Source organism: Amblyraja radiata, chromosome 27 (genome assembly GCF_010909765.2).
Source record: "Amblyraja radiata isolate CabotCenter1 chromosome 27, sAmbRad1.1.pri, whole genome shotgun sequence".
Lineage (NCBI taxonomy): Eukaryota > Metazoa > Chordata > Chondrichthyes > Rajiformes > Rajidae > Amblyraja > Amblyraja radiata.
Window position 1 is genome coordinate 10,504,031 of NC_045982.1, and position 26,738 is coordinate 10,530,768.

The 26,738-nt window shown below is 43.7% G+C and overlaps 1 protein-coding gene across 2 annotated transcripts; it reads left to right on the forward strand.

Moving 5' to 3' along the window:
• The first annotated feature begins 72 nt into the window (after nucleotides 1–72).
• Nucleotides 73–14,980, forward strand: c27h1orf232 (chromosome 27 C1orf232 homolog). 2 transcript variants are annotated; one of them, XM_033045081.1, is made up of 5 exons: nucleotides 73–161; nucleotides 1,487–1,535; nucleotides 6,254–6,322; nucleotides 9,429–9,532; nucleotides 13,853–14,980. In XM_033045081.1, the coding sequence occupies exons 1-5, from the start codon at nucleotides 157–159 to the stop codon at nucleotides 14,151–14,153; spliced, it is 528 nt and encodes a 175-aa protein (XP_032900972.1). In that variant the 5' UTR covers nucleotides 73–156; the 3' UTR covers nucleotides 14,154–14,980. The 2 variants fall into 2 exon arrangements, with proteins under 2 accessions (XP_032900972.1, XP_032900971.1); XM_033045080.1 differs by lacking the exons at nucleotides 73–161; nucleotides 1,487–1,535 and adding an exon at nucleotides 5,513–5,839.
• The last annotated feature ends 11,758 nt before the right edge of the window (nucleotides 14,981–26,738 follow it).

Genomic DNA, 26,738 nt, shown 5'->3' on the forward strand with positions numbered 1-26,738 from the left:
ACAGTGTCGACAGTAGCATGGCAACTGTATCCATGGCAACAACAGTGACTGGCTGTCCAGTGGCATTGGCTAACACTGGGTACTCCATCTGAAACAGAATGGCCAACATTTAAGTCATTGAAGACTGAGAAAAGAACAACTGATGTCTGGTACAACATGTAGTGAGTAACTGAAAGATCTTCACCGTATTCAACGTAGTAACTCACTCTCAGAGAACTTGTTTTTAAGGTGTTAAGATTCCCTAAACTTGAGTAGAGCTGGTGAGCCCCACAACTTAACTCTCACAAGATAAAGTAAAAAGGGTCCAACAAGTGGATAAGGAGTGGGGGTCGGAGTCTTCTGGAACTGCATCTGTCACATTAATAATACTAACAAGATCAGGAGGTTCCCAATGTATTCTAATGCAGTTACTGACCCGGTAGCACTGGGTCAAGGGAGGCAAAATTGACTCTAGCAAACCATAGAAAAAAACCTGTACAAACCCAGTACCTTTAGCACCTTGAGCCATCCCATTGTTCCCGAAGAGGAATATGGGATGTTTGCCATAGTGCTTGAACATGTCTATGACCAGTCAGCTGTGACAGTGAAAGACTATCATGGAATGCTTTACCTATTGCTTTAATTATTGTTTAAATCAATCATTTAAAGAGCACATTACTTTTGATTGCATTGATTTTGAATGATGATTTAATTGCCTCATTCAGCTCCATCCAAGAATGCAAAAAAACTGCAGAGAGTTGTGAACGTAGCACAGACCAACCTCCCTTGCACTGACTTCACTCTGCCTCGACAAGGCCACCAGCTTAATCAAGGACCATTCTCACCCCGGACACTCTTCCTTCTCCCCTATCCCATCAGGCAAGAGGTACAGAAGTTTGAAAACGCACATCTCCAGATTCAGGGACAGTTTCTTCCCAGCGGTTATTGGACATCTGAACAGTCTTCTCACCAGCTGGAGTGCGGTCCTGACCTCCCATCTACCTCATTAGAGACCTGTGAACTATCTTTAAATGTACTTTATCTTGCTCTAAATGTTGTACCCTTCATCCTTTATCTGTACACTATGGACAGCTTCATTATATTCATGTATAGTCTTTTCTTTGTCTAGATAGCACGCAACAAAAAGCTTTCACTGTATCTTGGTGCTCATGACTATAATATACCAAACATATAATAGTTTTTAACAGCATTGCCATTTATGGGGCACCTTTCACATCCTAACTCCCCCATAGTTACAACCAGTATCATTACACTATCCTTCATAACCCATTGTCCTTTGTGTCAATGGTCCAAATGTCAAGCTATTTATTCCAAGTACTTGTGATGTTAGTATTTTGCATCTGTTTAATTTATTCGTAGCCTTTGACCATTTAGCAATTTCTTCAATGATTTCTCTCCAGATTTCCACTTGTTGTCAAATGTCTTTTTCAGATGATCTCAAGTTTCTTCAGTTGGATCTGATTCCTATTTTTTTTTTCTCTGGTAGCATGAAATGGTCCAATCCTTCAAGAACAAGTGATGATCAAAGGATAAAGGCAGGTTTTTTTTTTAAATTACTGCTTCCATTATGTAGTTACATTTCAGAAAATCATTAAGGGCTATTGGTTCTCTTGTGGTTGTCAGTTGTTGACTGTTCATTTTAATTAAATTCCAGCAATTGGTCTCTACCTGATTTCAACACGAGTTGAGGAAAACTCCAGTACACAATTTTGTGAATCATAGATCCCATGTGCCCTGTGCAAAAACAGTTTCATCGGGACTGAAGCTGATATTATACATAGAAACATAGAAAATAGGTGCAGGTGTAGGCCATTCGCCCCTTCGAGCCTGCACCGCCATTCAATATGATCATGGCTGATCATCCAACTCAGTATCCTGTACCTGCCTTCTCTCCATACCCCCTGATCCCTTTAGCCACAAGGGCCACATCTAACGCCCTCTTAAATATAGCCAATGAACTGGCCTCAACTACCTTCTGTGGCAGAGAATTCCAGAGATTCACCACTCTCTGTGTACGAATGACACAAAGTGCTGGAGTAACTCAGTGGTTCAGCCAGTATCTGTAGAAAACATGTCAGGACCCTTCAGGTTGGGACCCTTCTTCAGACCCGTTGAGTTACACCAGCACTTTGTGTCTTTTTTTTGTAAACCAACGTCTGCAGATCCTCGTGACTCCATTGTATGAAGGACAACTGTGTGGGTAATAAAACAGGTGCTCAGGTGAAAGAGGCTTTGTTATTCAATGAGCTTCAGATGTTTGAGTAATTTGGGATGTTACTGAGAGAGGAGATAAGGCATTAATGCAAACCTATCTCCACACAGCCATACCATGAAATGGTTTCTTTAGTAACAGAGACTGAACTAAAAGCCTGTGCATAATGAAAATTTAATTGGTTCTGGCAGTACAGAGACAAAGTATCTGATTCAGTTATATAAAGCCACATATGATTCCCTGAATCGGTAAGACTATCTGTGGACCATTGCCAGCTAAACACATCGAAACCTGCTTACTTACTTATAGTCTTTGCTTTCAGCGGAGTTATTGTTAGGCAATAGAGTAAATCCAACACCTGTAAGAGACCCTCACAGCAATAGATTGGTGGAAGCCAGGATCCATTAATAAATGGATTCTACCTGAGTAGGGGTGAGCAAAGGGTGAATCTAACCACTGAGTTGTAAGGTGCAGTCATACACAAGCAAATGGAAACAATGTTGATACACATATTACAAATAAATATGGTCTGTTTAACAAACACACAGTGATGAGTGTTTCTGTAAAAGAAGCTTCATTAAAGTGCTCATATAGCCCTGCTAAGCAGAATATAGAGGACCAAATTGCTTTAAATATAAGTCTGGGCCACACTTTCAAGGAGGGAGAAGATTGTAAGACTGAAGAAGAGTCTTGACCTGAAAAATCACTTATTCATTCCCTCCACAGATGCTGGCTGACCCGCTGAGTTACTCCAGCAATTGCCGTTTTGCTTAAAAAGACTGTAAATGTAAACCTCAACCAGTCTCAATGTGTCTCAATTCAACATTTGGCAGGGACCAAATTTCCTCCTATTGAGTTACGCCAAATTTGCTGCTTTAAAAGAAAATGGTTTGCAGAGTTATGCAGAGATGTTCTGGGTTAGCTGGTTTACAAACCCTTTGATGCATCATTGCCGTAAAACAAGAGGCTGAAGTACCAGGAAATTTCTCTTACAGCCTTTAAAGCGACAACGTAGGCTGAAGCCTCATGCAGAGTCAACTTGATGGGCTGAATGGCCTTAATCCTGCTTCTAGAACTTCTGAACTTTACCACTGGAGTTCGAGATACAGTGTTGGCAACTCTCACTTCTTTCTCACAATGCTAATGCACCACTTACCTCCTGCTAGGTGAATTATAGGACTATAAATGTTCACTGCATCCAGATTTAGGGAGCTGTGGGCCATTGAAGAAGAAGAATACTACTCTGATTGAGACAGTCTCCCGAAGGAAACACAAGGCAACCCTTCCTTTCTTAGAGTTTAAATGTGGTCCCAGGAAATGTGGTTCCGCTGATACTGACTGCCAGCCCCTCACTATTGTGCATTACCTATCATGTCCCTCCTTGCCCTCAAGTTCAAGTTCAAGTGAGTTTATTGTCATGTGTCCCTGATAGGACAATGAAATTCTCTTCATCGCTCTTCATCGTCTGACAGCATCAGTCACAATTAACAAGTCAACCTCCCTCTTTCATCCGGCACGAGCACCGCATGTTATTCAGTCTCTCCTGGTCTCCATCCCATCATAGACATGAGTATCATACAACACGGAAACAGGCCGTTCGTCCATGCAGCCAAGATGCTACATCTAAGCTGGTCCCGTTTGCCCATGTTTAGCTCATATCCCTCTAAACCTTTCCTATCTACAGTATGTAACTGTCTGAGTGTCTGAGTGTCTTTTAGACAAAAGACAATAGGTGCAGGAGTAGGCCATTCGGCCCTTCGAGCCAACACTGCCATTCAATGTGATCATGGCTGATCATCCCCAATCAGTACCCCGTTCCTGCCTTCTCCCCAATATCCCCTGACTCCGCTATTTTTAAGAGCCCTATCTAGCTCTCTCTTGAAAGCATCCAGAGAACCAGCCTCCACCGCCCTCTGAGGCAGAGAATTCCACAGACTCACCACTCTCTGTGAAAAAAAGTGTTTCCTCGTCTCAGTTCTAAATGGCTTATTCCTTATTCTTAAAATAACTTTTAAATAACTGTTTTTTGTTCTCTTCACCCCTCCCTCTTCTCTGCAACTTAAAACATGATCTGATTTCTACATTTTGAAATTCCAACAAAGGTCATGCTCCCACCCCCATCCCCTTTCACCTACATTCCTTCCACTAGCTTCACAGTTCGCACTTCCTCTATCTTATCTCATGTTGTTAGTTTTTTCATTTCCGGCCTTTGTTCAAACCCTCTGTCAATCAAACCCTCCCTCCCTCTCACCTGTATCCACCTATCACTCGCCAGGCTTTGTCCTCTCCCCGTTTCTCTTCCAGATTCTTCCCCCGCTCCCAAAATCAGTTTCAAGAAGGGTCCTGGCCTAAAATTTCACCTATTCACATTACCACAGGACTTGTGTGTGTGGCCAAGAGGATGGACATTGATATCCTCTTGCCAATTAACTTCAGAGCCAGAGAGATGTCTGCATCTCCTCAGCTTCTTCGTTCATTACAGAAGACTTCCCACAGGGTGCAAGGGAACGCATGTGCCATTTTACAGGTCAGTCTAGGTCGCATGGTTTATCCACACATCTTCTCATAAAGGTGAAGACTCTGACAACCTGAGCCTGAAACCAATGGTTCTAGTTGTGTACCAGATCACACTGTGGGAAAGGCCTTCAAATAATGGTGCACTAAATACATAAGATGGTGACAGCAATAAGTACATTATGTTATTTGTGGAAGATAGTGAGGATCCCATAATGGAAAGGAGTGTGTTTTATCCATTCAATGTACTGGGAAACGGAAGGTCACACCAGGTGTCGGATTGTGCCGGATACATTGAACCAAGGTTTAATCATTCACGGTGATTTCATCCCATCTTAGTTTAGTTTAGTTTAGAGATACAGTGTGGAAACAGGCCCTTCGGCCCACCGAGTGCGTGCCGGCCAGCGATCCCCACACATTAACACTAGGGACAATTTACACTTATACCAAGCCAATTTACCTACATACCTGTACGTCTTTAGATGTCATCGTGATCACTTCCTAAAAATTAATCTTTTAAAGTACCAATGGTGGAAGGTGCTCAGGCATGAAATACTTTAATTCCACTGCCTAGCAATCATAGAAAATTAACCTGAAAATGTCAGGAAAGTGCAAAGTTTCAACATTTCACAGCTCCCTAACTTTTAATTCAATACTTGAATGCAGTCTGCAGTTGTAGGCTTGGTCTCCCCAGTCATCTCGGCTTGGAAGAAATATGATCTTGGGTTACCTATGATTCGACAGACGATGGTGAGACAGTTTCAGGTCACAGATGCTTCTCCATCATACTGAAATTTTAATGCCACCCTGCAGCGCGCAGTTCAGTTTGCCTTGAAGCAGCACTGGAAACAAGAGGCAGGTTCGGAAGGATAATTGTCCTCATCTCCACAGCCACGTATGCAATGACTAGGACCCTGAAGTATTGATACGAGGTACAGTTCTCGATTCACCGCCCTGCCCATATTAATGGACGCCTAACTTTACAACTCAAGCTTTCTCCTAAGCAAAGATCACAGCTCCAAAATAATGAGTCAGGGATTTTGGAAAATTTACAAGAGCAAAGTGCTGAAAAGTTTTACGGCTGAAGAAGAGGAGGAAGAAATCAAGGAGCAGGTATGTACTGTGACTTTGAAATGGTATTTGCAGCATTTCCCTTTTGTTTTTAAGAATATCTATGTTTTTTCCTCGTGATGCATTATATGTACAACGTTGTTTCCAGGTAGATTAAGATTTTACCGAACGTAGAAAATGTTGGATACATGATTAAAAGTCTGCAAACTGTGAGCCAGTGTTTATTGCTGGGCAGCGTTTCAGAAGGTTGGAACAGTTTCGATATCTAACCTGTCAAACGCCATCATGTTCCTGCTCCTTTTCGGACACATACGATTTCATTTATTTATAGATATTGTTTATGACACTTTATAAATATTCGTGTTTTTTTTTTGTATGCTGTTTCACACTTGCTTTTTATTCTTTTATTCTGTTCGAAATAAAGAATTAAAATAAAATAAATAAAATGTCTTTCAGAACAATGACACTGCGATGGACATGACAGCAGAGGAAGGTTCCAGTCCTGTCTCAATGTTGGCCAAAAAGGTAGAAATAGTTTATTTTTAATCCATCAGACAATCTGAATTCCCTTCACTGAGCTGGTAAACTCTGGGCATTGTAAGTTCACCAAACGAGAAAGTAAATCTACGGGGGAAAGAGGAGATATTATGATGGGAAATGCAGGCAGTTCCTGGGAGAATCAGAGTTTGGTCACAAAGACAAGCTGGACTGATCACAACTGGATCGGTGCTCGATAGTTACTAATGTTATTTACCTCGCTAGATTGTAGTACAACCACTATTCATCCCTCTGTACTTACTCCAGCTCCCCTGCTTGGTTAAGGTGTGATTAATATATTCCCTCCATAGACACACATGACCAAATGCACATTCAAAGAGCTGTAGCTAACATTAAGTTGCAAGGTATGTGTGTCCCCCCCCATAACCTCTGCCAACACACCTCAATCACTCCTCCAACAGTCTCTCTGAGAGAGAGAAACTTGATAATGTTAGAGATATAATCAAAGAGCCTACTCAATGAGTTAAAGATTACTTTGCTTGAGATTATGTTAGTGTTAAGTGCTACTTAAAGCGACATAGGAAAAATATCAAAGAAGGAATCCTGATTCAATTAATGCCGAAAACCATATTCATCCTCTGACAGCAACTGATAGTCATTACATGGGCGTGAAGATGTGACTGTATTGTGTTTATTGGTGTGAGAGAGCTCAGAGAGAGCTCCGTTGTCAGCGTTTATCAATGTGGGCGAAGTTATGAGAGGCCACAGAATGGGCAGAATATTGAGGGTCGGTCAAAGTGAGCAGATGGGGGAGGGATCTCGGTGAGAGGACTGAATGGTCTGCACACACCAGGAACTCAGTAACTCTTTCAAGACCCTGTAACTGATTGCTCACCCTGACATATTCGTGTTTCGGTAGAAGAAAGAAGATAGGCTCTGAATTATTCATTGGATATAATCCCTCACAATATCCATTAGGTTTCACTGAAATATTTAAGAGCTCCACATCTCAATTTTAGGTAGTGGGTCTGAGGGGCTCAGACTTCTATTTCAATATAATAAAAAAACAAGACGAAATTGCAAGTTCCCCACCCTCCAAATTTGAACGGGTCCATTTAGACTTTGTCTATTTTATCTTGGAGATTCTACCTTCTTTACAAAATAAATTCCAGTCTCCGCTAGCATGAAGGAAGAGCTTGCTCTGGACAGTCATTTCCTTGGCTACCGATGTCCTGAAGAACCATCACTTCCTAGAGGCACCGATGGCCACCAGATTGAGGCGTAGACTCCGTGTGAATTTGGTCTCCATGGGCATCATCTCTCTGATTCTTTCCACAATATGGTCCACCACAGGCACCATCTCCTTCCATTGATACAAGTGAACACGGGTCACCTCCCCTCCCTGTGGTGCAGATCTTCAGAGACACCAACTCCCTTCAGAGTCTGGGTACAGTCACTATCTCTCCCTGGGATGTGTGTCCCGTTTCTATCTGGGTGATAGGTATCTGTGGACTCCAGCTCCTGTCACTTCCTGTAATAAGGTCCACGTGGACATCATCCCTCTGCTGGGTACAGGGTTTAAATGGGGTTCTACCTTTCTCCAGTCTGCACAACCTGTTGAAACACACCATTGAGTGAAACCAGCCATCCAATTCTGCACCGCGTATAGGCCCGACTGTATTCATCTTCAGTGCTGTACTATCAACTAATCCCAGTGTGGTTTGGCACAGGTTTCTGCTCTACACTGCCCCTTCAAGCTGTCCCTGCTCAATACCCCACAATGGTGTTAATTCGTTATGCCAATTCCTCATCAACTTTCCTCAAAGCCAGAGGATTCAATTTCAATCACATAACTTTCTCTTTATTCCATTTCAGATCCAATTGCCTCTAAAATATTGTTTGAGGAATGTAAACCTGAAACCAGCCTCATGGCGTGATGCTGCCTGAGCTCCACATTCACTCCGTACTTGAGGGAACAGTGCTCTCATTGGAACCATGTAAATCATGTATAGTCTTTCCGCTGACTGGATAGCACGCAACAAAAAATGCTTTTCACTGTACCTCGGTACACGTGACAAATATAAACAAAGCTAAGCTACATTCAACTAACCTTACAACCAGCTGATAGACGGGTCTTTCATTGAAATCAAGCCAACAGAGGCTCCTGAAGTGAAAGACTAATCGATATTATAGAAACATAGAAAATAGGTGCAGGAGTAGGCCATTTGGCCCTTCGAGGCAGCACCGCCATTCAATATGATCATTCAAAATCAGTACCCCGTTCCTGCTTTCACCCCTTATCCTTTGATTCCCGTTAGCCCTAAAAGCTATATCTAACTCTCTCCTGAATATATATTATGGCCTCCTCCCTCCTTTCTTAAGTCTTTAGACATCTCCATTCTCATTTACAGCAGTCACATTTTGGTCTACAGCAGTGTAAACCTTAATGTTGACAAGATCAACTTGTTACCTGATGTCCATGGTCAGTAGGTGGAAGAGATGAACAATCAGTGGGAGAAGTGACCATCCCTGCATATTCTTTGTGACCAGTCTAGAACATTTGCCACAGTTGACCACACTGTCCTCCCCTTCCTTATTGTCTAACAGGGTGGACTGTCTCCAGTCTATTGCTTTATCTCAAAGTGTAGCCAGAAAATATCCTGGAATGTTTCTCCTCCTGGCCCCAGATGTAGGTCCGAAGAATCTATCCTTTGGATCACCTACATGCACCCCCTTTGCAACATGCAAGAACATACATCAGGTTCCACGTGTGTTCTGACAACACTACACTCTATCTGACGTGACTCCTCCATTGTCTCGGTGTTTTCCGAGTGATTGTTAACACATAGTCCTGGATGAGCCAAATAAACAATGGGAACACTGAAATCATTTTCTTTGATTTCCAGTCTCCACCATCTCATTTTATCTTCCTCCATGCTCATATCTCCAAATTAAACTAGAACATTTCCTGATACCACTCTGATCTGCTGGCTCAGCACATCCGCAACATCACTTGTCCCCACTGATGTTTCAATTAAAGGAGATAGAATGTGGATCAGGCCAGTTAATTATCTGTCGTTGTGCTACCAGGCAGGCTGGCAAAGACCCAGTGATGGACTTTATCTGTTTGCAGGTACAAGGAGCCAGTGCAAAGGGTTGGAAATGTATGTCCTCGCTCTTCAACAAGGATGATGAACACAAGTTACTCCAGGCTGAGAACACCGCTCCAGTTGAACAGTGAGTACAAACCTCCTTCTTGTCAACACATAAATACCACATGTTAATCCAGTTCCCTACATACCAACATGTAAAAGAATAATGTACTAGTGAGAGAATGTTTTCAAATCAGTGGTCCACACCTCTAACAATCTTACTCTCATTCATCCTGCTCCACCATTTTCCTTCCTGCTTCTCCTTACAACAGCTCTCCCATAGATGACTCTCCCATCTCCATAGACTCTCCCATCTCCATGGACTTACCCATCCTTCCATAGACTCCAATCTTCCAGAGATGCTACTTGCTCTGCTGAATTACTCCAGCACTTTGTGTCTTTTTTAGGTCTACGGTATAGTCATCAATGGGAAGCAGGAGGACTATTTTTGTTAACCAGCATCTGCAGTTCCTTGTTTTTATAACTTATACCAATTTTGAATGCCTTAATTTTGCACTCTAGCTCTCATATTTAAGCCTCTCCTCATAGATACCTCATCATCATTGTTAACACCAGAAATTCACACACTGTTGCAATATTTCCTAATGACCACTCTTCCTTGTTTAAATGTCACACTAAAACTTCAATCTGTCGTTAACAATGTGGTGTTGTTACATAACAACCAGTGCCATTTCCCGGTTCACAGTGAAATCAAGAGTCACCTCCATTTCATCGAGTGTTGCTCATTTGCAATGTACCCACAGCTAACCAAGAAGTTGGACAAAGGTCAGTGACAGGTTCCATTCAAGGTTAGCTCCAATTGCTGATCTGAGATGGAATGGCAGCAATGTCTTCCAACCATCCATCAGTGGCTCCAGCTGTGTGAATCACGAGATGTTCACCGGACTACTGCAAATGTGATGTTCCTGAAATGGGAATGTCCTTTCAACACGGATCTGTGTTCTCAGGTGAAACATGGGCTGGTCAGTCCTGGTTCTTAGCAGAGTTTGCCTGGACCTATGCTCACCTCAAAACTCATTTTAGAAGTTATACATTATTTAAATCTCTGCACTAATAACTTTCCAAAAATAGCAAACCGTGCGAAAGACTGCGATAGAAATTGGTTATTAATGACATTATAAGGCTTGGTTAATTTAAAATATGTCAAAATGAAACTGATCTCATCTAATAAGCAAGAGAAGAATTTAGACTCAAGAGTATCAGTTCCCCAAAGAAATGCCTATTCTCTGGTTGTCAATCCTAGTCGACGTCTTCCTAGAGGTACAATCACATGATTTTCCACCTTTTCAACTTTTTCCCATGTCTCAGGGACCAATTTAGAAACAGGCTATTTTTGATGTAATACTGAGCAACAAGACTAATAATATTATAAGATTGTTGTAAGGAGTAAGGGTAAGGGTCCCCTTGGAAACTGTGATCAGGACATGACAAAATTCTGCACCGTTCAAAAGTGAAGTTGTCTAATCAGAGCGTTGAATGCAATCAATGGAAACTATGAAGGTGGGTTGTCTGATGTGGATTAGGAACCATCATTAAAAGGCATGGACAATGGTGGCATTTAAATACATAATATATCATTTGCAACAAATAATATTCCTATAAACACAAAATCAAAATAGTAAGAGTGATGCAAATGAAGATTAAGAAATTAATGATAATATTAAAACGAAGGAAAAAGCCTCTAGAATTGCTAGTACAGGTAATAGTAATTAGCTTAACATATTTTCATGGAGACACATACAGCTCTCTGAACAACATCATGAGAGGGATATATATTGTAAATGCACAGTCTTTTACCCAGTGTGGGGGAATCAAGAACCACAGGTTTAAGTTGAGAGGGCGGAAGATTTAATGGGAACCTGAGGAGCAACTTTCTTCCAAAAAGGGTAGTTGGTAGCTGCCAGAGGAGTTAGTTGGCAGGTATCACAATGTTTAAAAAACATTTGAGCAGGTATATGGATAGGATAAGCTTAGATTGATATGGGTCCAAAGCAGGCAGGTGAAACTAGTGGGACATGTTAGTTGGCGTGGGCAGGTTGGGCTGAAGGGCCTGTTTCAATGCTGTATGACTCTACCTAAAGAACATTCAAAGCAGTAGGTATCATTATTGATTTACTATTGTTACGTGTAATAAAATACAGTGAAACATTGGTTTTGCGTGCCATCCAAGCAAATCATACCATACGTGAGTACATCAGGTATGGCAAAATATTTTTTTTAATGGAACTAAAGGAAATGAATATTAGTTTAAAAAAAAAAAGAGAAGTTAATGAGCCTGAAAACTGATAAATGCATTGGAGATAGAAGCAATAATTTCTAAACTTCTGGGTTCTCAATTGGTTCCTGCAGACTGATGGGAAGAAAATGTAATGCCACTATCTATGAAAGAAGGAAGTGAGAAAGCAGGGGACGATAGACCTGTTGACCTGATATTACTGGAGGGAAACATACAGGAACCTATTATAAAGAAAATGCTATTGAGTCAATTAGGTGGTAATATTGTGATTGAGGCGAGTCAGCGTGAAAGAAAAATCATCTTTGACAATCTCCTGGAGTTCTTTGAAGTTGTATCTGTTAGAGTAGATGGGGGAAATGAGTGAACATGCAATTGCATTCCTAAGGTCCTATGCAGGTTGGCTAACAAGGTTACAGCACACGGGATTGGGAGTGATATATTGAGTGGAGACCAATGGTTACCAAAGGGATCAGTACTCACCCCCAGCTACTCACAATCTATAGTGATGATTTGGCTCAGAGGACCAAATGTAATATCTTCACATTTACTGTTGATGGACAATAGAATGCAAATCCTGGTCATAGTTAAATTAAATTGAGACATACAGGATGGAAACAGGCCCTTCGTCCCAATTAGTCTACTCTGACCATCCACACTAGTTCGATGTTATCTCACTTTCACATCCATTCTCTTAACACTAGGGGCAGTTTTCAGAAGCCAATTAACCTATAAACCCACTTGTGTTTGGGATGTGGGAGGAAACTGGAACTCTCCCATGCAATCACAGGGAGAACATCCAAATTCCACACCGACAGCACCCGAGGTCAGGATCGAACCCGGGTCTCTGACGCTGCCACCCAGATGGGAAAGCAAAAAAACCTTCAAGCTTTAAAAGTGGCAAACAATAAAGCAAATTGAGTTCAATGTGCAAAAATAGGTTATCCACTTTAATAAAAAGACAGAATGCTGATTGATAAATGTTGATGTGCAAAGGAATGTGAGACACGTAACTGAAAGCCAACAAGCAGCTGCAGCAGTGTGTTGGGAAGGCAAATGCTCTTTATTGCAAGAGGATTTGAGCACCAGGTTATTACAGAGTAAGACCATGCCTGGAGGTCACTCTTACAGTTTCCTTACCTAGTAAAAGATATATTGCTTTAAAGAAAATATTCACCAGACTGGTCCCTCAGGACAGATTGAGTAGGCTAGGCTGGGCCTTTTTACTCCAGAATTTAGATAAACGAGAGGTAACTTCATTGAAATATAAAACAATCCTAGAGGCTCAACCGGGTAGATGCAATGAAGATGTTCCTTCACATCTTGAGTCGGGGTTCACAATCTCAAAATAAAGGGTAGGTCATTTAGGACTGAAATAAGGGGAACGTTTCACTCACATGGATGTGAATACTTGGAATTTTCTACACTGGAGAACTTTGGAAGTTGAGTCATTGATTTTATTCAAAACAGAAATCAACAGTTACTCCAGGTTTTTGTGTCTATCCTCGGTTTAAACCAGCATCTGCAGTTTCTTCCTAAACAGTTTTTGTATGTTGGGGGAATCGCATGCAAGCACGTGAATTGGGAGCAGAAATAGACCTGGCTATTCAGCAAGATCATGGCAGCCATGTCCCTATATATCCCAGGTAACACTCCAACCCCTTGCTTCTCAGGAATGCATCTCCCTCTTCCTTAGAAATATCCAGACTCTCCTTCCACTGCTCTGTGAGGAAGGGAGTTCCAAAGACATTGTATCAGCTCTGACTTAAATAGGCAATGGCTCATTTATAAACAGCTGTCTGTACGGAGTTTGTACGTTCTCCCTGTGACTGTGTGGGTTTCCTCTGGGTGCTCTGGTTTCCTCCCACATTCCAAAGACATGCAGGTTTGTTTGTTAATTGGCTTCTGTAAATTCTCCCAATGTGTAGGGTAGAACTAGTGTACAGGGAATCATTGTCGGCACGGACTCGGTGGGCCGAAGGGCCCGTTTCCACATTGTATCTCGAAAGCTAAAACTAAAATTAAATTAACCTACAATTACTTTTGGCAGCTACATTTAGATTCTGGGGCGGCAGAGTTTGGGAGACTAGCGTTTGACGGCAGGAGACGGCAGATCTGATGACTCTGTGCTTTCCTCTCTCTCGTCTCCAGTGTCCTTTCAGAACCGGCACCGAAGGAGCCTGAGCCCGAGAGGAAGGCGACCGGCTTCTGGGATGTCTTTGCCACCAGGTGGAGCCAGGCGTCCGAGACCAAAAAGGCTGCAGACGCGGGCTCCGGGGAGGGAGAGGCCACCAGCGGCACACGCAGCCAGGCCAGCGATGCGGACAACTCGTGTGGCTCTGGCCAGTACACCAGCCTGGAGGAGGAGCCCACCGACCCCGTCTTCAAGTGGAACTTTGTAACCAGCAAGTTGGCGGAACTGAAAAATAAAAGTATGCAAAAAAACAATTAGGCAGACAGACAGGTTCCGATGGCTCTTGCAGACAGACATCAACTGAGGGATGAGTAGCAAGAACAACTTTAACGAGCCAGCGTTCCATTAGATAAAGATGGTGGCTTAAGATAACGGGGCTGTGTGAATAAAACTCGGGAGGTGCTGTTTGAGATGCTAGTAGATTAAACTTGAACTTGTTTGTTCCTATCCTTTCTCCGCTCCTCAAGGCGAGGGAAACCATCACTGGTGCGACCCAGCAATGTTACAGATATGAAGTGATCCCAGGCTGCTGTTTCTAACACTCTATACCATGATGTCTTAGATAAAATACACCCCCATCCCCACTCCCCACTCTTTCACCACATGGCCAACAGGCAAGAACCTTCTCAGTAATTTCTACTTGGGCTCCTTAGATCCAAGGTTCCAAACTTTTAGCTTCTAATCCTTACTGCAACATTTAAAGAGAAGTCCCGTGTTTAATTTGCTAATACTGTTGATAAATCTACCAGTTCTAACGAGGATGTCAAATTTATGACAAGCCTTGAGCAACCAATAGACAGGAACTTTGAAAACCAATGCCATAGTCCTGTAGTTTCACTGAGGGAGAAGGCAGGAGAATGGGGTTGAGGGGGGGAAGATAGATCAGCCATGATTGAATGGTGGAGTAGACTCGATGGGCTGAATGGCCTAATTCTGCTCCTATAACTTATCAACATGAAAATTATTCCCATTATTTTAAGCAGGTTTGAAAGCAGGGTTGGGAATGGAGATTGGGGTGTCATCAGGGATAAATCCTATTTATTTAGAAGATTGAACGTTCCATGGTGCTTCAAGGAAGGATGATCAAAAATAATTTGCAGCTAGTGACAGAAAGTCCCATGTCAGACTAGGTGATCTGTGTGATTGTGTGTGAGTGATTGGTGGTGGTCGGAGGGGCCGTAGGCGCAGATTGGCAGCCACGCTTCCGTCAGTCTGCCCCAGGGCAGCTGTGGCTACAGAAGTAGCTTACCATCACCGAGTGTGACTGAGGAGTGAATGAATAATGCGATGTAAAGCGCCTTGAGTATTAGAAAGGCGCTATATAAATCCCATCCATTATTATTATTATTATCTATGAGTTGGAGTAGAGAGAGTCATGAAGGAAATGTGTGAACATGACCTCAAATAGTGGACAGGTCAAAATTAGACAGAGGTGAGAGGGTAAAGATGAAATAAGATAAAACTGAGATGACCAAGATAGGACAGGGTCACTGTGGTCTGAGGTTGTTGGCTGGGATGGTCTTGAGAACATTGGGCTGTAGGATTGGATTATGGATTACGATGGTCTTGATGAAGCTTTGTTGCGGCCAGTGGGTCAGGGACAGGGACCAGGGTTGTCTCCAAGTATTGAGTCATGGGGTTGAAGCAACCAGGTATAGCTATGTACAGAATAATGGCCACATAACTAACACTTTAAACTCTGTGTGTTGATGTGGTTCCGTGCATTCATTTACAAATCCGAATGGGGGAATAAAATATTGAATAATTTCAGCAGGACAGTTCTGTGCCTCCTTTACACCCTTTGTCAACATTTTGGGACAAAATTAATGAAGTTTAATTCTTTGCTATCTTCTAATAAGAGTGAAATATGTGAGATAGGCCCATCGAAGGAATCAGTGTGAGCAGTGGCATAGCAAGCTGCAATAACCACCTGGCCCGTGCTGACAGGGTGAAAGTCTCCCTTCTCTTACAACTGTTGGGCATGGAGGGTTGGAAGCAGAATATCAACGCAATCGGTATGTGTTTAGTGCGGGTCAGAGACACTGAGTTGTAAGATGAGCCATGAACTAAATAAGTAGCAGAGAGACAGAATGGCTGTTGTGTCTTGTGTTCCTGAAGGCACTTATTATTGGGGTGACCTCCCCATGATTCAATGCCTTCAAACGCTTCTCCTCCACCTTTCGTTCATGACTTTCACACCAAAGAGACCATTCCCTGATCTGTCAATCTGAGATTGGAGCCAGATACCTGGGAACCCTTGTGGGACATGTCTTAGGCTCTGCCCCCCCCCCCCCCCCCCCTCCGACCCCCCCGTGATGTTCTAGGTCACACCAGCACACACTCCTTACACCAACACACAATCCATAAGGATTCTCCGGCAATCCTGACATAGTCCCTCCATTCACATTCCTCAACATAATAATGATGTTTCTTGTGCACCAGAAAATAAGGAGTGTTTGCCAGCATGTGGAGTGGGGACCTGAGACGGAGATTGGAGCCGCGGATGAAACATTGACTTACTTTCCGTGGTGTCGCAGCTGCATTGATTGCGAGTATTACTTGTATATTCCCTGTTTGGTTTGCAGAACCTTGCACCCAGGCTGGGCTTACTGCTTTGTATCATTTGCATGATTTCTTTATTTTGTCAAAGTGGCCACTTGCTGCGTAATGAAAGTGAATTTGCATAAACTGTATGTAAACCTGCTTCTGATTTCCTCAGTGCCAGCCAAGCTTGTCGGCTGTAGTAATGTAAAATACCATAAAGTTACACCTTTTCAGGCTTCTCACCGTCTGTCTATCATTCCGTTGGTTCCCAGTCAGCCCATGCTGTGATGTTAGCTTTCCCTCTTCTCCCTCCCTACAGAGGAACAAATCTCATAATAGCAGTCTCCATCTCAGCACATTTCTAGCATAAGCTTAACACACTCAGAATCTCTCCATTCACATTCCAGCACTCCCCGACTGACGTAATAGGTGACTTACCTAAACTTGCACTTACACAAGCATTCATTAAGCCCACTGATGCCCCCGTGGTCTCCGAGCCAACGTTTCCCTTGTAGTCTCTGCGTTAGAGCTCCACCCTGGTCTCTGAATCAGAGTTGACTGTTCGATGTATGGTCTCTGCATTGAATAGTAAACTTACGCATTCCAGTAGTGCGAGCAGGTGGAACTAGTGCAGATATGGGGTATGTTGGTCAGTTTGGGCAAGTTGGGCCGAAGGGCCTGTTTTCACACTGTATGACTCAATGACTTACGTAATATCTGACACGCAAGGATCCATGGGATGTAAGGGTTATATCCCACGGATCCTCGCGTAAGTCAGATGTTACACAAGTCATTGAGTCATAGTGTGAAAACAAGCCCTTTTTCGGCCCAACTTGCCCAAACTGCCCAAGTCGTAGAGTTTCTGTATCTTAGACTCCCAATGTCAATTTGATTAAGGCCTTTGTTCTCTGAACTTAGTTTAAAACAGGCCTTTCATAAACTCATTTATATCCAGGATCTGTTGACATGCGGCTACAAACCTGAAATTCCAATCAGATTTACCACATTTGTCTTCAAGCAGATCTTTGAGAACCAAAGTGAAAAATCACCATTGGTTGGAGTTGCACATAGCCCAAAAGAAATATGTGTCGGGAGGAACTGCAGATACTAGTTTAAACCAAAGACAGGCACAAAAGTCTGGAGGAACTCAGCGGGTCAGGCAGTATCGCTGTAGAAAAAGAATAGGTGACGCTTTGGGTCAAGACCCTTCTTCAGACTGAGTCAGGGGAAAGGGGAATGAGAGATATAGATGATACTTAGGAGAAATGAATGGAAGATATGCAAAAAGCAACAATAATCAAGCAAATGTGGGGAACACAATGAGCCATTGTTGGCAGTGGGATAGGTGGCAACGAGTCTACAAAAGTAATATGGTTGTGGTTTATTTAAGGCATCCCAGTTCTAGGCCATCACTGCATGGATTTATTGGGACAGGATCCTAGGCCTCTTTAAATGATATAAATATGCCAGGCAATTTTTATAGCACAAGTGTGTTAAACCATGCCTTAGCACATCTTTACATTCACATGTTTTTTTCCAGATTCGCTTACAATGCAAATGCCGTCCATTTAGCTCATTGAATCAGTCATTTCTTAGACCAATGCCATGAACCTAATTCCACCACTTACTGTCACGTCACATTCCAATCTACTCTCACTCACAAGAGAGGTTATTTTCAGTGGCCAATTAATCAAACATCTTGCATGTCTTTGAGACGATGGAGGGAGCTGAAGCCCCAGAAGAAACCCGTGCAGTCACACGGAGAACATGCAAACTCCACACAATCTACACCAGAAGTCTCTGAAGCTGTGAGTCAACACCACTACCAGATGCACCATTGGCATTATCCGCATTAAAGCTGGATATTAAACCTCCTTGGGCAGCACCTTTAATGAGTGACATAACTTGGACCCGTCACTTAAATACTGTGCTCATTAGCATTGGTCACAGCTGTGTGATCAGTGGGGATTGACTCAACTCTTGATTCTCTAGTCTTTCTCTAGGGATTGAGAGAGAGGGAATGCCGGGGCTACCTGAAGCGAGATAAATCAATATTCATACCACTGGGCTGTAAGCTGCCCAAGCAAAATATGAGATGCTGTCCCTCCAAATTGCATTTATCCTCACTCTGACAATGGAGGAGACCGAGGACAGAAAAGTCTGTGTAGGAATGGGAAGGAGAATTGAAGTGTTCAGCAACTGAGAGATCAGTTGGACTGAGCGAAGGTGTTCCGCGAAATGATCGCCCAGTCTGCGTTTGGTCTTACCGATGTATAAGAGTCCACATCTTGAACAACGGATACAGTAGATGAGGTTGGAGGAGGTGCAAGTGAACCTCTGCCTAACCTGAAAGGACTGTCGGGGCCCTGGACAGAGTCGAGGGAGGATGTAGAGCGGCAGGTTGCATCTTCTGCGGTTGCAGAGGAAGGTACATGGGGAGAGGGTAATTTGGGTGGGAAGGGATGATTTAACCAGGGAGTTGCGGAGGGAACGGTCTCTGCAGAAGGCGGAAAGTGGTGGAGATGGGAACATGTGGCTAGTGGTGGGATCCCGTTGGAGGTGGCAGAAATTTTGGATTATGTGTTGTTTGCAATGGCTGATGGGGTGGAAGGTAAGGACTAGGGGGACGCTGTCTCTGTTGCAACTAGGGGGAGGGGGAGCAAGGGCAGAGCTGCGGGACACCGAGGAGATACAGTTCCCTAAAGAATGATGACATCTTGGATGTTCTGGTATGGGAACACCTTCTCCCCAAAATCCACAAAAACTCCACCTGTGGATTGAACCCCATGGCTCAATCCACAGAAGGTGGAGGGATGGTGGGTGTTCAGAGAGGAGGGGGGTGTGAGGACTTTTGTATGTGTGGGGTGTGGTCGGGGTAACCTGGTTTAAAGAGGGGGAAGGGCAAGTGGAAGACCCATCACTACTGAGAAAATACGATGTATCAGGCAATGAGTAAACTCATATTTATAGCCAACACAGATCCTGTAGAATGGAAACATTTGCAAACTGTAATTCAGCCGATGAATTGTTTTCATTTTCCGGTTCTGGTGGAATTTGCATTAATTCATGGGTACAAAAGACATGCACTGCCATCCAGTGGCCGCTGCAGGAACAGCGACTTTGACCATTTAAATGTATTTAAACATTCAGGAGTGAAATTGTACAAAACGCATTTATTTCTGCAGTTGGAGCTGGAAACTGAATCCTGCCCTTATTTGTCTTCGACAAATTTGGGTGGCGAAGTGGCACCGCTGATAGAGCTGCCTCGCAGTGCCAGAGACCCAGATTCAATCCTGATCTGGCGAGCTGTCTGTGTGGAGTTTGTATGTTCTCTCTGTGGCCACGTGGGTTTCCTCCGGGTGATCCAGTTTCGTAAATTCATAAGTGATAGGAGTAGAATTAGGCCATTCGGCCCATTTAGTCTACTCCACCATTCGATCATGGCTGATCTATCTCTCCCTCCTAACCCCATTGTCCTGCCTTCTCCCCATAGCCTCTGACACCCTCTCACACCCCAATGACTTGAGCGTTTGTAGGTTGATTAGCCTCTGTAAATTGTCTCCTAGCTTGTAGGGAATGGGATATCATAGAATTAATGCAAAGAGGTGATCTATGGTCAACGTGGTGTGGGGGTGGGGGGGCGGGGGGCGGGGGGGAGTGGGTAGAAGAAAGGAAGGCAATACGCAGTAAAATTGCTTCACTATTCCAGAACAATGTGACTTACCCCCAGCGTGAGAGCAGAGGCACTTACTTCACAAATGAATTTTTCCACATTTTCCACACAAGTCATCCTCTGCCCCGAATCCAACTCCAATCAATGGGACCATTCTGAGGATGTTAATCACCGGATACAATCACGTGCTGTTACAGCGAGGTAGAGATTAAAATAGCTGTTAAACGCCTGTTAAGCAGGAAGGGATGACTGAACGCTCACAACATGGGCATGAAATGTTCTCATATATTTTGAGCAGAAAAGATTATTGACAATCTACGATAAGCATATGCATTTCAGAATATCGACAGAATGGGTGCACGGGGCACTTTACTATCAGCCGAAGCAATGAGAATCATATGGATATGAAGGGTCTGAAGACTTCTGGGCCAAATGCTGAGAAATGGGACCAGCCAGCATGCCAGCTTGATTGGCATGGACAAGGTGGGCTGACTTAAACGTTGGGATAGTCCCAGCCATAACTATCTCCTCTGGCAGCTTGTTCCATACACCCACCACCCTTTGCGCGAAAATGTTACCCCTCAGATTCCTATTAAATCTTTTCCTCTTCAGATTCAGATTCAATTTTAATTGTCATTGTCAGTGTACAGTACAGAGACAACGAAATGCATTTAGCATCTCCCTGGAAGAGCGACATAGCAAATGATTTGAATAAATAATAATAAGTGTCCGGTGGGGGGGGGGGGGGAAGTGATTGGCAGTCACCGAGGTACGTTGTTGAGTAGAGTGACAGCCGCCGGGAAGAAGCTGTTCCTGGACCTGCTGGTTCGGCAACGGAGAGACCTGTAGCGCCTCCCGGATGGTAGGAGGGTAAACAGTCCATGGTTGGGGTGAGAGCCGTCCTTGGCGATGCTGAGCGCCCTCCGCAGACAACGCTTGCTTTGGATAGACTCAATGGAGGGGAGCGAGGAACCGGTGATGCGTTGGGCAATTTTCACCACCCTCTGCAATGCCTTCCGGTCGGAGACAGACCAGTTGCCATACCATACTGTGATGCAATTGGTAAGGATGCTCTCGATGGTGCAGCGGTAGAAGTTCACCAGGATCTGAGGAGACAGATGGACCTTCTTCAGTCTCCTCAGGAAGAAGAGATGCTCAGGAAGGTGAGCCTTCTTGATCAGAGTTGAGGTATTGTGGGTCCAAGAGAGGTCATCGGAGAATCATATGGATATGAACGGTCTGAAGACTTCTGGGCCTCTTCACCTTAAACCTATGTCCTCTGGTCCTCAATTCACCTACTCTGGGCATCTACCCGATCTATTCCTCTCATGATTTAATACACCTCCATAAGTTCACCCCTCATCCTCCTGCAGGGAATAGAGTCCCAACCAACTCAACCTTTCCCTACAGCTCAGACCCTCTAGTCCTGACAACATCCCCGTAAATCTTCTCTGTATCCTTTCCAGCTTGGATCATGTGCAGGCAGAGGAGATTAATTTAATTTGCTAGCACAGACACTGTGGGCCAAAGGGCCTGTTCCTGTGCTGTATTTCTATATGTCATGTTCTAAGCCAAGAATCAGAATGTAGAACAACAAACATTGATCTCCTTCGGGCATTGCTGTTTGTGAATGAACACCTTTTATTTAAGAGAGGGAATTATTAAACAAAGCAATTTAGATGCTAAATACTGCAATCCAAATCCCCAGGGTGACTGGGAATACAATTAACTTCTAAACATTTTATACTCTTGAGGCAAAACGGCTGAATTATTAAACCAGTAAAACTCCTTAATCAGCCACTTATTGAGTTAAACACAAGTGCTACAAACTAATGGACAAATAAGAAACTGCAGATGCTGGTTTACAAAAAAGGACACAAAGTGCTGGAATAACTCCATTTAAAATAGGGTCCGGATGCAAAACGTTACCTATCCATGTTCTCCAGAGATGTTGCCTGACCCGCTGAGTTATTGCGAAGGGTTTCGGCACGAAACGTTGCCTATTTCCTTCGCTCCATAGATGCTGCTGCACCCGCTGAGTTTCTCCAGCATTTTTGTGTATCTTTGATTTTCCAGCATCTGCAGTTCCTTCTTAAACAATATTTCAGCACTTTGTGTCCCTTTTTGTTACAAGCCAACACTCGGTATTCAAGTCCTCTCTTTTAATACATTGTGGATGCAATGTTCACACGTGGATTGTGGGCCTGATGAGTATCTGGGAGATTCATTGTGAGCACCTGTGCTCTTTATTATCTCCTGTCGTATTTGACAACTTCCATAAAATGTTTGCATAAACAGTGATATCAAGTTTATACTCAGCAGCCTTGAGAGCTTTCAAATATCCAGCCCATGAACAGTAATTGTCTCTAAATTAATTGATTAATTGCTTGAAAGATACAGCATGGAAACAGGCCCTTCGACCTACAGTGTCCACACTGACCATCTATCACCAGTTCACACGAGTTCTATGTTATCTCACTATCTCCTCCACTACCTACACCAGAGGGACAATTTACTGAGGTCCATTAACACAAAAAACCCGCACGTCTTTGGGATGTGGGAGGAAACCCCCAGCACCCAGAGGATACACATGGAGAACATGCAAACTCCACACGGACAGCACCCAAGATCAGGATCGAACACGGGGTCGCTAGCTCTGTGAAGCAGCAGGCTCTACCAGTTGCGACGCTGTGCCTCCCTAACTGAAGAAAATGTGCCCAGTATGAATGACGGATTCATCGTGTCCTCGAGCAATGACAATGCAATGATGTGTCTAACAGCTCAATTATTTTAAAAATAATGGCATTGATATAAAGAGCAGCATTTTGTCCATTTAGTGGAATTTTCATCATCTTTACTAAATGTTCACTTCAGGGTGAGCTCAGCTGCCTGGACCATCTTTGGCTGGAGATATGCTGCACTTTTGGTGGAAGGGCAAAGCACCAGAGGGAGCTCCTGTAACCATTAGTGTTCAACATTGATTAGTGCCCATGTCAACAACAAGAGTGTGTAACGCAATGACACCCAACCCACTGGCTAAAGCAAAGAAGGCAGCAGCAGTAATGGAATAAAACACTAGCAATGACTAACACAAACTTCCGAGAAACACAATTGCCTTATTTCAGAGAATTCTTCATCATCACTTTCACAAGATCAAACCATCAAAACAGGTTTAGTTTCGTTTTAGAGATAACAGCGCGGAAACAGGCCCTTCACCACACCGAGTCAGCCCCGACCAGCAATCCCCGCACATTAACACTATCCTACACACATTAGGGACAATTTACATTTTATACAAAGCCAATTAACCTACATGCCTGCACGTCTTTGGAGTGTGGGAGGAAACCGAAGATCTCCACGCTGTCACGGGGAGAAGGTATAAACTCCGTACAGACAGGAACCGTAGTCGGGATCAAACTCATGTCTCCAGCGCTGTAAGGCAGCAGCTCTAATGTGCCGCCCGTGTGGTTAATCACATGAGAGAGAGATAAACCTTCTTCCTTGCGCTCTTAATATCAAATCCAGAATTTAATCCAGTCAAATGTGAGGTCTGGGGTGTCCAATTAAATGTTAAGGACCTCAGGAGTTTTGAAACACAGTTTAAATGTTCAAAACGCCTTGACAATTGCAACACAGGTGGATGGGTTAGAGAAGAGGGCATTTGGCAATGCTTGCCTTCATAGGCCGTGGCATTGGGTATAAGAGTTGGTATGTTATGTAGCAGCTGGGCATACCATTGGTCAGGTCACACTTGGAGCAACCACCTTGGGTTTAGAGCTGGTGGTTTAAGGAGAAATGCAAGCACAGATGGTACAATAAATGAGGAACCTAATAATCAGCATGTTATAAACAAGTTATTCAGTGGCTGTAAGAAAAGCCAGACATTCTCATCCGTGATAAAAGCAGAACCAAATCATTCTCACATGGTCAACAGCACAAAGCGAGTCAGGCTGTAACTTAACTGTAAATGATCCCGTTTTCAGTCATAAGATGAACGCTGCATCACAACATATGATATTTTTGTTCAATGATTTCATACAGAAAGGACCCACGCACCCAAGAATAGAACAAGACAATTCTTTCAAACCAGATCCATTGCCCCCAGTTACGTCTACAGGCAAGACCAGACATCGCAACTTCTGGATATCTGCCTCTTAAGTTTTAGTGCAACAGCAGCACATAATATAGTTAGTTAGTTTAGTACAGCACAGGAACTGGCCCTTCAGCCCACAATGTCTGTGCCGAACAAAATGCAATCTGATCAGCATGATCCATATCCCTCCAAATCCAGTGTCTATCTAAAAGCCTCTTAAACATCACTATCGTAACTGTCTCCACCACCCCCCCGGCACCAGGCAGCTGCCACCCTCTGTAAAAAAACTTGCCCCACACATCTACTTTAAACGTTGCCCGTCACCTTAAAACCAAACCCTCTAGTCTACGACATTTTCACCCTGGGGAAAATGTTCTAATGGCCTACCCTAGTGATGCATAATATATCCAACTAAGAGCAGAAGTGAAACAGAGCATCATAGGGAGTTAACGTCACTCATTTGTGCAACGCAGACAGTAGATGAGGAAACTGCTGTCCGTACACACCAAGTTTGAACATACACAAGAAGAAGGGCCTTGACCCGAAACATCACCCTTTCCTTCTCGCCAGAGATCTGCCTGTCCCGCTGAATTACTCCAGCATTTTGTGTCTACACACAACATAGTCCAACTGGAACAAACTGAGAGAATTCCTGGTTCCCCTTGAATTAGCAGACACAACACCAAATGTACACTTGAGCGAGAATCCGAGGGAACCACTGTCCATGTAGGGATTTACATTTGAAAGGAAGAAAGGAAGGAAGAAGGAGTAAGAGTTCTGTAATTAGTTAAAACCACAGGAAAAACGGAAGCGAGAGGGTAAAGGAGAATAGGTGATATGGATATTTTCATGGGGAAGTGGTAAAAGGATGGAAAAGTGTAGCAAACACTGTCAGAAAATGAAGTGGGGAAGGATTAATGTTTGAGACAGAAGCAACAATTGCAAACAGCTAGATAAAAGCATAGAAGTGTCATAATTTATTGAAGTATATTTATCAGGTAATGTTAAAAGCTGACAGTAGATTGTAGTGGGTGTTCCAGTTTCTTCACATACCCCAAAGATGTGCCAATTGTGGGGCATTTTACTTATAGACCCTTATCGGCGATAGGCTTGACACCAACTCACAATTGGCAGGTGTCCAAACAGCATGTGTGAAATTTATGTAAAATTGTATTTTTTTGTGTTGTCTGTGTCTGTGATGCTGTGAGATTTTCATTGTACCTATACCTGCACCATTCTCATGCACGGCCACATGGCCAGAAGGCTGGAGGCCGCAGCCTGTGGCGGGAAGCCACTGAGCCCGTGCCTGTCCCGTGTCCCCCCCCCCTCCCCGAGGACCAGAGAACTGGAGAGGAGTAAGGAGGGAGCCAGCGGACGCAAGAGAAAGGGCCGGTAAGAGAGTTAACTGAGGTCTTACCTTCCGTGTCCTCAAAGGCCGTGAGAGGCATCCCCGGGGCATAAAGGCTGATGATGATCAGGCGAGGCGAGGGATGATGGTTTGTTGGATGATCTGGATGGAGGCAGCGTCTGGAGGCCTTGCAGAAGCCTGGGGCTCACCTGGAACGGACGCCGCTCCAAAAGACCAAGCACGTGGACCAGACTGGACTTTAAAAATGGCATCAAAACCTGCCGACTCTTGCGTGCGGATTCAGTGGGCTATTTCTATGCACTTTGTACTAATCAGGGATTGTGCTTAGGTATGGAAATACTTTACTGAACTGTGTGCAAAAATATATTTTTCACTCTGTATCTGTATCTGCATCTTTCTTCAAGCTCATCTCCTGTATCCGCTGTTCCAGGTGTGGACTCCAATATATCGGTGAGACCAAGGGCAGGCTCGGCGATTGTTTCGCTGAACACCTTTGCACAGTCCACCTAAACCTACATGATCTCCCGGTTACTAAACACTAACTCCCCCTCCCAGTCTCATACTAACCTTTCAGTCCTGGGCCTCCGCCACTGTCAACGTGAGGCCCAATGCAAATTGGAGGAACAGCACCTTAAATTTCCCTTGAGCAGCTTACAACCCAGCTGTATGGATAACCCTTGCTTTCCTTCTCTCTACATCCCTCCCCCATCCTAGTTCTCCGACCAGTCCAACTGTCCTGATATTATTTTTATCTTTGTATGCTTCCCTGTCACCTTCCCCTAGCTAACAATGATGTATTCTACATTTTCCTTGATCTCGTCCTCTATGATGTCTCGTTTGCACACCTTACCATTCCATATCTCTGTGTCTCCTTCTCCCCAGACTGTTTGAAGAAGGGTCTCAACCCGAAACGTCACCCATTCCTTCTATCCAGGGATGCTGCCTGTCCCACTGAGTTACTCAAGCATTTTATGTCTATCTTCATAAAGAACCATTGAACCACATGGCAATAAACTCAACTTAACTCGAAATAGGTTTTAACAATGTCTTTCTTTAATCTGAAACTGCTGTCCAGGTCACACCTCTGCTACATGGCGCCAGAGGTTGAAGCAGAAAAGGTTTTAAAAGAAATGGGGAAAAAAGCAACTCATTCACATATGGTTG

Bases quoted from the DNA above. Each gene is read 5' to 3' on its own strand.
- c27h1orf232 (XM_033045080.1), top strand. From the start codon at position 5,753: ATGAGTCAGGGATTTTGGAAAATTTACAAGAGCAAAGTGCTGAAAAGT. The intron at 5,840-6,253 runs GTATGTACTGTG...AATGTCTTTCAG, and splicing joins AGGAAGAAATCAAGGAGCAG to AACAATGACACTGCGATGGA. The intron at 9,533-13,852 runs GTGAGTACAAAC...TCTCGTCTCCAG, and splicing joins AACACCGCTCCAGTTGAACA to TGTCCTTTCAGAACCGGCAC.